Source organism: Pinus tabuliformis, chromosome Q (genome assembly GCF_031772625.1).
Source record: "Pinus tabuliformis cultivar Carrire ecotype Pingquan chromosome Q, CPIR1, whole genome shotgun sequence".
NCBI classification, from domain to species: Eukaryota; Viridiplantae; Streptophyta; class Pinopsida; order Pinales; family Pinaceae; genus Pinus; species Pinus tabuliformis.
The window spans coordinates 389,980,193-389,996,127 of NC_142296.1; the positions used below are offsets into that span (position 1 = coordinate 389,980,193).

Here is a 15,935-nt window from a genome sequence, read left to right on the forward strand (position 1 = left end):
TTGACATTGCGAAGCCAAGTAACCCCACCATCATGGCTGGTAGAAGCCATATGAATATAAACAAGCATGGTGTCATAAGAACGAATGAAGAAAGCATGAACATGCCTTCACAACAAGTAGAATTAAACAACGAAATTGTTCATTTTTTATGGACAATAGATCAATGGAAGAAGATAGTGCACATAATGAGGAATCATATGAAGAGAATAATATAGTTCAATTAGTAGTCCCAGATATTGAGTGACAAGTGTCAACCAATGGCATGCATCATGCAGGGAATGAGAAGTTACTTAGTTGGTTACTAAAGCTACCAGTGGAGATAATGTCAATGAAAAAAAAGCGTGGAACACTAGGTAGTCCTCGTTTGGGCCAAAGTTCACAGTTACTCACCTCATAAACTATATAGCCCTATTAGTTGAGTCTAAAAAAAAGAAACTTGACATTCAATAATTAAAATGGAAAAAGAAGGATTTAGTCAAGGAAAAGAAGGCAACAAGGATTGTTGCAACACAACTTCGAGCAGAGGAAAGGCTTGAAAGAGAGAAAGTAAGGCAATAAAAGGACCATAAAAAACAAATAGAAAGGTAGGAAAAGAAGCAAGAAAGGCTCAAAAAATTCTTCAAAGAGAAAGAGGAATAACAATTGACAATGATGCAAGCACAGTTAGTGAAACCAGGATGATGTCAACCACATATTGCCAAATTGCAGATAATACACGATTATTCCAAGACCTCATAAAAATTCAAGTGCCTTAGTATCAGAATGGGGGTTAACCCACTTGCTATATTCCTACTAGTGCAGGTGTCAATCCTATGTATGCTTATCAAGCAAGGAACTCAAAAAGTTTGCGCACTGAAGATTTTGGAGGCCATCTAGACTAGGGGTGTGATATTTTTTTTGTTGTAACCACATTATGATGTGGATTTTGGATGGATTGCCTCTTTTTCTTGTCACATGAGGATTTGGGCTTATAATATAGGTCAGTTTATTCCATATTGTTTGCAACATTGTAATCAAAAGCCATTTTAGAAGCAACATTCATAGTCTATTTGAATGGAGAAATCCTAGCTTGGAATTAAAATGGAGCTTTTGTTCTGCCATTACATACCAAATTATCCACAACATCACATTTTTCTCCAGGTTGCTAAATAAATGACAAATGAGGGAATAACGGTATCATGAAAAACTTAATTTTTATAATTTGAAAACTCCATAAAACAATGAACAACAACAATAAACAATTTAGGTCAATGCAAACATCATGACTCCATTTATTTTGGTGGTCATTTTCAACCTCCTAATTTCTCCCTCACTATTACAATTGAAAATGCATTCAATTCCATTTGACAATGCTTATGGGGGATAGCTTTGATTCCCTTGTGATTGGGTTAATTATAAACATCTTGAGTCCATTGAATAAAAAAAGAATTCTTTAATCAAACAAATTCACAGCTGTCCTGTTATGACCAAAGAAGAAATTGTGAGGAAAATGTAGTGGATGACTAATTTAATTCAATTTTGTTGATGTGTCATGACTACATTGGATCAAACAAATTCAACATTTTTTAATCAAACAAACTTAGAATTGCCTTGTTATGACCAGAGAAGAAAATGAAATCAAAACAAAGTGGATGAAAAGAAAGAATACCACACAAACTATTAAAAAACTTGATTTTCCATGAATCCATTGAATCAAACAGATTCAAAACTCTTTAATCAAACAAATTCACAATTGTCTTGTTATGAATAGAGAACAAATGGTGGAACAAACATAATGGATGACAAGAAAGAATCCTAGAAGCATCTGGGCATGTTGAAAAGTCTCAAACGCAAAATGGAACTCATCCTCAACTTCCTCAATATTACAAATTAAGAAAAATTGTTTATCCCAAGGTGTTTTTAACTCCACAACTCATGTCATTACTTATTAGTCAACTGAAACATATATCATCATTCAAAATCGAGACAAACAAGTGGATTAAATATGAGTATCAAGTGTAGATTAAATTGTTGAGAAAACTACAACCTAATTGGAGCTAAACCTTATATGTATAAGTTTCTATATTTTTAGGCATAAGTTAATTGTAAGGAGGTTTAATATCCAGGCCCCTCTCTAAGGATGATTTTTCAAATACAAGCCTTCAACAAGGAGATAGAAACTATGAAGTTGCCAAACAACCGTGAGGCTTTTTCTTAACGAATTTGATGATTATGGCTCAAACCGAATCAAAATGAGATTTATGTAAATGAAAATTGAGAAAAGCGACTATACTTCACCCTTTTGTTTGCAAAAAGAAAAAATACCTTACTTCCATTACTTAAAACAAAAGAGGTTACAAGTAGCATAGATCGGATCATCAACAACAAAGAGATCAATGTCCAACTTAAGTCTTTCTTCCAGGGCAGAATTCACCAAAGAAACATAGATAACAAAAAAAGACATTGTTCACAAAAATTGAAAACAAATTAGACCAAATTATAGTGTAATTTGCAATGTCCAAGGTACCCCAAGGAGTGGCTCAAAACTGTTGAAAGACCAAGTCATAAATTCTAGAATGGACAAGAGATATTCAGCCGGGAGGCCTGCGAGTTACCCATGTTATATCTCCTCTCATTTGTCTCATTGAGTTCTTTCAAATCAATCGCTCTGCACAACACACCAAGATATTGCAGCATGGATCTTCAGAAAGTCTAATACCTCTAATATGAAGGTTGGGGCAGAGGTCCTTATTGAGGCATAGCTAGCCATATTGCAATGCATATTTATATATGTGGATAAAATATAAGAAATCGAAAAATATGGCAAAAAAGACTACCCTCGCTGAACTATAAGAAACACAAGATGACAGACGAAGGTGAACCCCAAAATCTTCCTAGTGAGATGGAAGTAATCATAGAATGTGCAATGGATTAGGGCCCAATTACTAACTTCGGGTGGGGGATTTGACAACTTTTGAAAGATCAAATGAACAAACTTGAGAAATATATAAACCCCCAAAGAAGTAGCGCTTTTATATCATTATTTTATGCCCAAGGCGCGGTTAGGGCCATGGAATGTCGACAAAGAAGGTTTTCAGGATCAAAATGACTTATTCTCTTTGGTAGTCAGACTCAAAAGATGAGGGTTCCTCAAATTTACGATGACCCACAAAAAAAAAAAAACCCCGCAAAAAATAGAGTGAACCTCAAGCATAAAACCCCGGAAAAATTACACTGAACCCAGAGCAAAAATTTAGTGAACCCCATTCAAAAAAACCCTGCAAAATTTATAGTGAACCCAAGAAAAAATCACAGTGAACCCTAAGCATAAAAACAAGGAAATATTTACAATGAACGTCGAGCAAAATTTACAGTGAACCCTATGTAAAATTTATAGTGAACCGTAAACATAAAAACACCAAAGAGCACAAACTTCCCATGGTTTAAATGTGTTTAAAAACACAGAGTTAGCAACTAGTAGGAATGTAATCCTACCAGGAAGTCATCGACGAAGCCACCAAGCTACACAAACCATGTTGCATCAGTGTTGAAGACCTCAATCCTTCACGACACCTCATCTGCGAACCCAACCATGCTCACTTGTCACAAAAATCGCAAAGGTGTTAAAAATAAGTGCAAATAAACCAGTGAAAATGCCAGAAAAATTCACAAGCAAGAGAACTTAACCTCGAAAAAACCCACTAGAGCGCGAAAACCCCGTGTCCACCATGTCCATTGTTGAGCTGATGGAAATTCGGGGCTCGGTCGACAATGAACGACTGTACCAAGCACTAGTGTACCACAACCACGAAGCAACGAGACATAAAAAATGAAGCCTTGAATCACAACCTTCAAACCCATGAATACCCCACAAATTGCTTCTCTCAGCACACAAACCACTTCTCTCAGCAATGAAACTAGTCGAGTGCAATCACCGAGTGTATGCTGACCAACATCAAGGCATTGATCGAACAACAATGGGGTAGAAGAACACCCACACACTGACCCCAAGCAAAATAACACAGCCTTCCAAATGCAGTAAACGCTAAACCCTAAAAGAGAAGGAAAAACACAAGAAACGAGGCAGGTGTTAATTCCCCAACTACCACGACAAGTGAGACGATGTGTTAGACACGTGTCGTACAATCGATTCAATACTGAGATGTCATGGCAGAAAAAAACATGCAACAATTGATGTCCCTCCCCTAGTTTTTTTCCTAATGCAACTCTTTTGAGACTCGCCTACTCTTTTTTCAAAATTTGAAAAATAATTGAATTTAAAAAAAATTACTAAAAAAATGAAAAATTAGCAGTAATAGCATGGTTGATGGGATTTGAGCGCACGTAGCTGGTCACAACGTCGAACTCTCCCCACTAAAGCAACGATGAAGCACTATACTTTAATTGGTCCATATGTTTATAAAATGAATAACTAATTAAAATTGTACTTGTGTCACCAAAATGGGCTTAGCGTGACATCAATGGGTGAAAGTACACCATAGTTCATTTATGAATCATAGTGGTAGTAAAGGTATTATTAAAAACATTGGCTGTATTTTTGTAATTTTTTTTTTTTTTTAATTTAGAAAGAGAATTTTTATTTATTTATTTATTTTAATGGTGTAATTTGTAAAATTTATAAATGAGATTATAGGACTCTGTTTTTTACATTCTATGGGTATTTGGAGAAGCCTAAATGCATATATTTTGGAAGCGATAGCGGTAGATGTAAGATACACTTGCTTGAAGATAACAAGTTTCTATATGTAGACTGGGCAGAAAACCAAGAAATTTTCTACAAGGGTTTACTAGTTGGAGGATATGTGGAAAAAAAATTAGTAGGTTTTTCTAATGGGGAAAAATGTGGTACCGAAGTTTATGTTGTTTTGAAGCCTGGAGATTTTTATCTCTTGGAAGAATGGTGTTAGAACAAAAATAATAGAGTAGAGTTTTTAGTTTTTTTGGTGGTTTTATTTTGTGCAAGGTGACTTGGAATTGCTTCTATATTAGAGTAGGGTTTTTAGTTTTTTTGGCAGTTTTATTTTGTGCAAGGTGACTTGGAATTGCTTCTATGGACATTTTCAGAGATTTCAAAGTGATTATAGATTGGGTAATGAAGACATCAACATTTGGACTACCAATGCTCATAAACTAGATGCATTGGATAAGATCAATGCTAAAAAAATTCAATTTGTCATTTTCTCATATCTATAGGGAACATAATTATATAGCAGATTCTGTATAGAAATATGCAACAAGTCACCCATGAAGATATATTTCTCTGCATTTTTCAATGGATCTCGTCATGGTTTTGAGCATAAATATTGTTTAGCCACTTTGTGTTTTTTTCATGATTTAGCCACAACCATGTAGTTTTCTCTGCTATTTTTTTTTTGAAGATTGTTTTTGTCTAGAAAGATTAGATAGAAAATATTAAATTCTGATTTGGGTGAGTGACTAGAAGTAGAATGACATATTTTATGTAAAAGTTAAAGATACATGATCTTTTTCTGAAGATAGTTTTTGTCTAGAAAGATTAGATAGAAAATATTAAATTCTGATTTGGGTGAGTGACTAGAAGTAGAATGACATATTTTATGTAAAAGTTAAAGATACATGATCTAAGATATATAGTCTAGAGAGAAAAATGATGCCTACCTATTTAAAAAAAAAGTGACAGTAGAGAAAATAAAAAAAATATTAATTAGCAAATCTCTAGAATCCAGCTAGGAGATTTCTATGACAATCCAGCTAGGAGATTTCTATGACAGTTTAAAGGATATTCAAATGTGGAACATGGAATCCATGTTCCAGTAATTTATTTGTGATGGTTCTATGTTGTAGAATCCATCTGAACCATAGTGTCTATTTAGGAATTTTAGAAGCTCTTGAAATATGAGTGTGGAATTTTAATGTTCTGATGAAGAATATCTACTTGAATTTTCTTAATATATGCTTGATCATATGTTTTTGGGTTTGCCTATTTACTTGGGACTGCTTTTAATAGAATTTTGTGCATTTGATTTATCGTTTGACTCCTGGTTTTTAAAATTTTCAATCTTAGATTGGCTATGTATTTTTTTTAAATCAATAAATATCCTCTTTAAAATTCATTTCAAAACTTCTCTTTATTTACTAGTTGTTCATACATTTAAATGGATTAAAAATTACTAAAATTTTAAAATTAATATTTTAAAGTTAATTAAATTAGTTTGAATTTATGATATGTTTTAAAAGTTTTTTGAGTATATTTTTTTTAGTGAAAAAGGTTTAAAATCTAGTAAAGATTTATTGGAATCATAATATTGATTTGTGAACTGTTTCCAATCAAAATGTACTAAAATTGTTAAAATGCTAAATTTTTGTAGTCAAAAATAATTTTTAAATAAAAAATAATCAAAATTTCACCAAAAAAATTATTTACACAAATTTCAACCAAAAAAATCCAATACATTTAATAAAAGTTATTTTAAAATATAAAATTGAAAAAAACTTATAATAAAATATTTTATAATATTAAATCTATTTTTATATAATTTTAAAATTCCATTTCAATTAAAAAAAAATTACATTCAAATTTTAAAATAACCATTAAAAAAATTAAAATGAAATATAGCCTCTCACAACCATTACGACCAAAACATATATAGATATATAAAAGTTTTAGCAGACATCATTTAAGAAAAAGCAAAACAATTCTTATGTTTGAAAAAATATGTAGAAAGCTCCAGTATGCTCAGCAGTTTTGCCAAAGCAATGATTAAATTTTTCCTCTGAAACCGAGACTATGCAATGTAAACTTATCTAGCATAACCGAGACTATGCCATTGTAAACCTCTCTGGCAGAGCAGAAAATAAATGGTATTCACAATAAAATAACTACGTGCCATTACCTGTAAATGTAAACCTGCAAACGCACACAGAAGACATAATAAATGAAAATGTGTGATCTCTGTAGGAAGTAACTGAGCAAAGTTGCTGAGAAGAAACAAATTTAAACAAAGAAAAAGTTCGATGAAAATATATTGCACTGCGTATATAGATATATATTCTGACCTCAATAGTTAAACTTAAAGAGAACCTCAGCGGATTCTGGGCATCTTGAGTACAGAGAAACTATCGTTCCCTCTATCCAGATAAATCTTCATCTCCAGGCATTCACGAAGGTTATCGAAACTAATGTATAGTTGTTTGGCTGCCGTGGGTGAGATGAAATAAGGAATTGTGTATCCACAGGTAGGGCTCGTAACCACCATTACAGAAGAAGTTGCTCTCCCCCTTGCTAGAATAGCCGCAGTATGAGAAGTCCCCAGTATCTTAAAAGCAGTGCTACCACCGCGCTGAGGATTTGAGACCTTGGCATCGCCTTCGCCATGATCGCCACCGACACCACCAGACCGCATTTCGTTGCACCCTCCAGAGAGCAGGACGGGCAGCCTTTTGCTGCACCCTCCAGGCGGTCACAGCTATAGAAATTAAAATTTTGAGAGCGGGCTTCGCATTCAAACTCAAAATTCAAATTCGCCAATTAAATGCGTACGTATGCGTACATTGTATATCCTGTATCGTATGTATCGTATATGCCAGCGTTCTTATGGAATGGTGGTGGCGGTGGCGATCAAGGCGGAGGCGGAGGCGGAGGCGGAGGAATCTTACATTGTCCATGTATGTATCCGGGAGAACGACCAGGGCTGTCCCATCAATCTCTTAGAGTGCATTAAATATGGTCTCTTAGAGGGCATTCAATACCCAATAGCATGGGATTTATTGTTTGCCATCTACCACGGTGCTGTTGCGGCTGCTCGCGGCGTTTTCGATTCGGCTTCTCGACTCGGGTTGCCCAAATTTGGTATTCTTAACATCGGCGGTGGTTTCACCGCAGGAAAGCTATTTGCAGAGGTCGCGGGTACTGTCCAATTCGCCTTAAAAACGTACTTCCCTGATGCAACAGCGATTTCCCTTATGGCTGAACCGGGTCGATATTTCGCCGAGACCTCATTCTGGCTGGCCTCCTGTGTAATCGGAAAACGGGTAAGAGGAGAAGTGAGGGAATATTGGATTAACGATGGCATCCATGGCTCCATGAGTTGTCTTATACACGACAAAGCCGTCATCACTGCGCTCCCTCTGGCCTGCAAATCCCGCCGCTCGAATGCCTCCTGCACCGGGCTGCCCAGCTATCCATCTACTGTTTTTGGACCGACATGCGACGCTTCCGATATCGTCCTGATCGATTACTTGCTGCCGGAGCTGGTGGTGGGTGACTGGCTTGTTTTTCCCAACATGGGCGCTTACGCTGCTGCCACCGGGTCTAATTTTAATGGCTTCTCCATTTCTGCCATTCCCACCTACTGTGCTGCCTCCATGGCTCCCTAGACATCCCAAACCAAACGATCTACTGAGATCTTTATGATTGAGCTTAATTATAGAAAATAAATCCAATAGGATATTATATCGCCAATCCCGATCTCATCAATTGAAAAGCTTATTCACGTCCTTACAGACAATAATCGACCAGAAGATGGACATTCTTATTATTAGAAAGTTACAGTACAGCACGTTAAATAAAAGTTCCACCACTATTCGAGAAATGAGATAATCGTGCTGTAAATGTTTTTTTTTTCACTTTTTTTTTTCTATTTATTATTTCCCTTTGACTAATGGAATTGGTCAGATAAAATTGAAAGGCAGGAATTTAATCTCCAGAGAAAAAATGCAAGAAAAATAAAGTAAAATAAAGTTTTATTATTATTTTTTTTCAATAGAAAAATGTATGTCTTTATTACCCAAGTTCATTCCATTTACGTAACATGACAGTCGCTCTGGATTTTACCAGTCCAGGTCATAATGTCGAGCTTTTTATTTCACCGTGTACTTGTATTCATTTATCCATGTGCGATGACTTTTATATAATGTCCATGTCCATGTCCGATGCAGCTATTTTCACCAAGATGCTTCTTCGACGATATTGGAGATGTGAAGATGGTCATGTAAATATGTTATTTTCTTCCGTATTAGCCGAGATCAGTTTGGTATTGTATTTGGTGTTATAAAAAATTTTGGTTGCGACATATGTTGATCATGGTTGGTTCGTTCGAAACGCGTCGACAAATGATGTCTCATGTGATCTTCGCCGAAAAATCTTTTGTAAACGTGTTATATGTTGTAAACAATATTAACAGGAGGGAAGACCGAAACCATTAGAAACTCATATGGCCTATGCAGTGGAAGAATACTTGCTTTTATCGTTCATGAACAGTTAATGCATGGAATCCATGAATAACTAAGGGAGTCCATCTATTTTTAATTGTATTGGGATGTTTTTTTATCTATTTATAAAAAATACAAATTTATTACGCATTATTCATCTGTAAATACAAAACGGCGTTATATATCCGTGTTAGTGATGCAGTAGATCGCGAATGAGAATTTTTTTCATAATTTTGATGAAGATATATGATAAAATTTGATTGGGGAGATTATATTTTTATCATATTTAATATATGGTTTGAGTGGGGCTAATGTGTTGGGTTGTGTTATATTTTTTTAACTTTATATTAACTATGGTTATGTGTGGTCTTATGTAGATTCTTTCAAAGGAACTAAGGTTATGTCTTAGATTAACCGATTATGGTTTATGGATGCTTCAATATGTATATATATGTGTATTGTAACATTGAAAATATATGTATATTGTAACATTGAAAGTGACACTTAATTTTTGTATAGGGTTAAAACCTACCTACATAAAGATTAAAAACAAATATTTTTTATAAGTATTTTTTTTTTTAATTATAAGTTAAAAATCATACTTACTAATAATAATATAATAAAAAATATTTAAAATTTTAATTAAAAAAATTTATAAAAAATTTATATTAAAATATGTTAGTTTCTTAAAAAAAATTCTAAGATCTTTTCCATTTTCTTTTTAATTGAACACTACGAATAAAAGTATATCTAAAATTATTTAGTGAAACGTTTTAATTTTATTTATAAATAATCTACATTCAAATTTTCAAAATTAAAATTTGATAGTTATAGTCATTTTAGATTTTCTTTTGAAGATTCTTTATTTGAGACCACGAATAAAAGTGATATGATTAAAACCTTAATGAAATCATTAGTTGAAGTGAAATAGAACACTAGAATATATACGAAATGAAACGGTGAAGTCACTCATATATATATATATATATATATATGAGGGGAGACGAGCAGAAGTGTGTATATATACAAAAGTAATGAACTGAGTAAAAAAGTTAAGATGACACTCGCACAAATAGATGTTAGGAACACTCGATACATTATTATTTCTACCAATTTATTCCACATCTCTTAAATGCTTTACTAAATTCTTTTTTAAAAGATATTAAATATAAAATTTATTACTTGTTATGTTAATATTTTTTTAAATAATTATTTTTTTCTTTATTGAAATTTTTTCCTAATATTAATTACATTAGTTTTTTTTTTCTTAATTATTGTTTTGATTCATTAACATGATTCATCATCACAACAAAAGATGAAAATACCCCATCATAATAAAAAATTAAAAAATAATAAAAAAAACTAATCTATCAACAAATATAAATGGCCAAAATGCATTATATTTCAACCAGTATTAATGACCAAAATACATCATATTCCAAATATAAAACTTTGAAGCAATCAAACAAAATCAATAAATTTTAATATTAAATTAAAATATCAATATTAGGTTTTAAAATATCATGTTATTTTTCAAATAATAAGAAGATAGGTAATAAATGTCTACTAGTAAAACTTTGAACCAATCAAATAAAATCAATAAAATTTAATATTAAATTAAAATATCAAGATTAGGTTTTAATATATAATGTTATTAACACAGGTAATAAATGTCTACTAGTAAAAAAAACTAATGTGATTATTGGAACAAAAATTCAGAGAAAAAAATGGATCATTGACACTTGAAATGAAATATTTTAATTTTAAAATTGAATAATTAAATGTAAGAGAATTACAAAACAATATTTATCTTCAAGTTGAATAATTAGATGAAAAAGAATTTAGATACAAAATTTATCTTCAAGTTGAATAACCAGATGAAAAAGAATTTAGATACAAAATTATTATTTAAGATAGAGATGAAATACTTATAAAATTCTAAAGTAAGAAATATGTCATTTTTGAGGAAGATTAAATAATTATAACAATCTAAACTAAGAAATATGTCATTTTTATTGTAAAATAACTAAATCCAATTGGTTATAGAAAAAATGATTAATTCTTATTACTTTATCATAATGGTTGTTGAAATGTCAATTATAAAAAGAAAAAATACATAAATTTTCATAATTATGAAAATGACTTTTAACATGGTAACAATATTATTTCTTAAAATCACAATTTCATTTCAAATATTTATGGAGTATTAATGCAATTCATTCTACCAAGTAAAAGGGTTTGGTCATATGTTTCTTGGGTAAATGAATATTGTATATTTTATTTTATTAAAATAAAGTAGTGATGAATATAATATTTTTATCTTTTCTAATCATTTTATATTTTATTATTCAAAAAGTATTATTAATCCCATGCAACATAGTTGTAGAATAAAATTGTAAAAAAAAAAAAACCTATTAGACACATGTCAATAGCGTGGATGTCAGAAAAACATGTCATAGACCAAAACTACTAATACATATAAGTGATTAATGACCATTATTTCCAAATATTTCTCTAATGAAAATATCACTCTATAAATTAGATGTTACACAAAATCATATTGAAATTTTATTTTTATCCAGTGGGCCAACCTCCTTATAGTAAATTTTATCCCTCAACCCATGATGAGAGGAAAAGAATAGGAGTAATGACCCTTTGCGAAAAACACAAGAGTGTTAGTCATCATGTTGTTATACAAATTACAATGATCTTAATGATTACAAAATGGGAGATTATCAATTGTATGGTTGTTATAAGATGTATATTCATGTAATGATTAATATGTTGTATGGTGGGTGAAAGTTAATGATGGTATCTCATGACACATTAGTGATAATAAAAGTATGAAAAAAAATCATCAATCAATTTGGAGGATTGATTTTAGATACCTCTAAAAAGAGTTTGACAATGATGTAAAAAAGAAAATGAATTAGCTTCCAAACATATCATTTTTATTTATATAGAAATTTTGTAGGACTGCATGACATTTGAGTTTTCCTAAAATGAGTATGTTAATTTTCCAAATGTATATGTTTACATGCTAATTTTGAGTACCTAAACAATAGATATTCCCTACAAATAATTGTAGAATTGTAGAGAAGACATTGTTCTGGTGGACAATGTTTTTTTCAAAATTTGTATTGTTAATTTGATATTTTATTAAATTATAAATCTCATTATATCTTTTAAATAACAATTTCTTGCATTAACTATAACTAAAAGAGTCTTGGAATTATGAAGCAATTTTTTTTAGATGACAGATTTCAATCTCTTCTAGTGCACCATATAATTTCCTTATATGTCAAGGCAAAATATGTTAAATATGTGTGTGTGTGTATTCACACAATTGCAACTGTGTATGATACTTCCAAGAATGCATGTACACTTTTGGGACTAAATTATTTTGTCTAGTTTTACCTATCCTCTTCAACTAGGGATATTAATGACATTAGAGGATTTCCAGGAATGCATGCACACATTCGTCACTAAATTAATTTGTCTAGTGTATACCCCTCCTCTTCAAGTAGAGACATTAACGACATTAGAGGATTTGAGCATTGAGTATTGGTAATAGGTTCCTTAACATGGTAAAGGAAGGAACCTTGACCCCTAGGCCATAAAGGTTGCTTCTAAGTGAATTTCTCTAGACCAACAACTTGAATCACCACACATGGAATCTTGAGGGCATCCTTACCTTTCAAGTAGGGATATGTGCATTACTAGAATATTTTGATCAACAGTTATGAGCCATGAGGCCCTTAACATGGCCATGGGAGTTAACACATTTATTAAACCCTAAAGACATATATTTGGAATACATGTTTTGAAGAACCTTTGAAAACACCACCAAATACCTATCAAGGTAATATGTTACTTTTATTAGGGATATGGGTGTTATTAGGGGAATTTTGATACTACGTACATCACTCTCTCTACACTAGTCATCTTTGAAGGAAGAAATATATGCCTTACACCATAAATGAAGTTTGTAGGAATTAAGGTTCAATAAATAGACCTTGATCAACTACACATGACCTCTTCAACTTATACGTACACTCTGAGAATGGATATTAATGATAAAAGCTACTAGAAGGTTTTGATCACAACACATAGGCGATTTGAAAGTATACATGGTTAATGGAGGAACATTCATCCTTAGGATGTAAGGGGAGATCCCAAGAATTCAAATTCAATATCAAGGCCTCCAAGCACCAAGTGTAATGCTTTGAGAGTATTGTCTCCCTCTTAGTTGGTACGTGGGCATGATTAGAAGATTTAAGCTCTAAGTATGAGATTCATTTTGTTGACCATGGTTAAGGGAGAAAAGTCTTGCCTCAAGCTTTGAAGGTAGCTTCTTAGTCTAAAGAAACATGATCAAGGATTTGGACCACCACACGAGACCCTCCTATGGTATCTTTAGCCTTGAAGAGTGATATGAGCCTTATTGTAAGGTTTTTAGCATTAGATTTTGGTCATAGTGCCCTAAACATGGTTGGGCAAGGAAAACACATCCTTAGGCCATAAAGAAATATTTTAGGCATTTTGAGCCAATAATATCACCTAACGTACTTAGGGCCTCAAACTTGGTAAGGAGAAGAAACATGAACCTTGTGCCATAATGGAAGCTTATGTCTATCCAAGGTAAAGAAGGATGCCTCCACAGGGTCTCCACTTATTCAACCTATGTCATAATTCCTATATTTTTGGGATATTAAAGAATAACAATTAGCTCACTAGATATTGACAAGAACCTCCTAAGATACATCAATATAATCGCAAAGCTATACATTCTTTTAATAGAAATAACCCCTATTTTTAGTATACTTCCCTTATTTTTATTGAATAGAAAGTTTTATACTCCATATTTCCTATAATTCCACCCTACTCCACATCCCTACCTACTCACCCAGTATCAATAACGAATTGAATCTTTTTTTCATAATTTAAGAAACCCCTTCATGAATGAACACAATAATCTATTTTTAAATAAGGTGAAGGATTCATACATGCCTCCAATAATTAGAAATGACCTCCTAAGGATATCAGTGTCCTGTCATTGGGGATGTCAATTTCACTAGGCATATTTATGTAGTTGTTATGTGTCTAAAATTTTGGAAGTGATATAGGCAAGAAGGCTATGAATTACCTCCTAAAGAAATATTTGACGAATTTAGAGAATGTCCTTCTTTAGATGCTCAAAGGTTTTCTTTAAAGTTTTAAATGCCTCAAAACTTTCTTTAGAGATTTGGATTCCTTAAATATTTAATTAGGACCTAAGGCATCATCTTTCCCTCTATATCATTTTGAAGGTCCCAAAAAACATGCTTACTATTAAAAACCACCTAATGGAATTAGCATTCCCAATCACAGGATAAAGATATCCTTAGGAGGCCATGTATGGTTATTCAAGGCACTCTTGTTTTTCCTGGGTGAATGAAAGGTTATGTTACTACCTAAGGTTCATATTTCCTCCAATGACTAGGTCTGGGGACCTAAGACCTAGGTTTGAGGTGACATTATTTCCCTAGATGCCTAAAGTATTTATGTAAGGCCTAAGTTTAGGGTTTCTCCCCCAACAACATTCAAGGAACCATTACCCAACTATTAATTAAAAGATTCTAATGGAGCCCATATCGAATCGTAATGGAAAAATATCTAACAGGAAGGTCTTATGTCATGGCTTAAGTCCTCACTCATGTCCTTTTAATCTTAGACTCTACATTTAGGGCTTAAGGCCTAATTTTATTCCTGCGACCATGATCAATGTTATTTTGGATGCCTCAAATATTTTTGTATGACATAACATATTGCTCTCTTCCCTAGATCACTTTTAGGGCCCTAGGACACATACATATGACTCAAAACCACTTAGTGGCATTGACATCTCTAATCATAGGCCAAGTGCACCATCATGAGGCCATGTTTCATTGGTCAAGTCCTTATTTTTGGAACTAGATGGATAAAAGATTCATTTATAGCCTAAAATTCATGTTACCACCCTTAACCATGTCTAGGGCCATAAGATATATGTTTGAGGTGAAATTATTTTCCACAATTAATTAAAATTTTCTTGAAGGCCTAAGACTACAACTTTGTATTCCAAAAATGATTCATATTAGATAATTATGTTATTTGTTATCCATATTAAGGATTTTATATTTAAAAAATTAGAGGAATCATCTAACAAGACCATATTTAGTCGTGTGTTCTAGTTGGGAAAGTTGGGGTTTAAAACCATTCATAGGAAGTTTGAGGACTTTAATGATTTTTTTTGGGTCTAAAAACTATCTCTTCTGCTAGAACCACTGACACTATTGCACACTCATATTCCTTTCCAATTGCACGAGAATGACCTCAAACAAAGTTTGAATGAAGATGTTATTCCACCCAGAAGACAACCATCCTATTTTTTCCACCATTATTTGAGAGGATGCCATGTTAGCCCCATTACTCATAGAAAAGGGACTAACCACGCAACCATGATAAATAATAAAGTTTCAACTCATATTGAGTGTTTAATATGCTAAATTTAATCCCTATTTGGCTATACAGTTGTAATATAGGGGTTTATGTCTTATAGAAGCCCACAAGCCATAGGTATCACTCTATACTTGTACCCTTTCCATTCATACAAGGAGAGAACATATCATCCTCACCATCAAGTTGGGTTTTCTCTTAAACAATTTCCCATATAATATCTTGCTCTCTTATGGTTTGTGAGTAGTTGTTTTTATATGTTCTATATT

General features: G+C 32.5%; 1 protein-coding gene across 1 annotated transcript; it reads left to right on the top strand.

The window, feature by feature from the left end:
• Positions 1–7,521: 7,521 nt before the first annotated feature.
• Positions 7,522–8,355, top strand: LOC149219815 (ornithine decarboxylase-like). The gene has a single exon (XM_089386925.1). It carries the CDS (start codon positions 7,522–7,524, stop codon positions 8,353–8,355), a length of 834 nt encoding a protein of 277 aa, XP_089243051.1.
• Positions 8,356–15,935: the final 7,580 nt, after the last annotated feature.

Excerpts from the sequence above, each read along its gene's own strand:
- LOC149219815 (XM_089386925.1), top strand. The coding sequence starts at position 7,522 with ATGCGTACATTGTATATCCTGTATCGTATGTATCGTATATGCCAGCGT.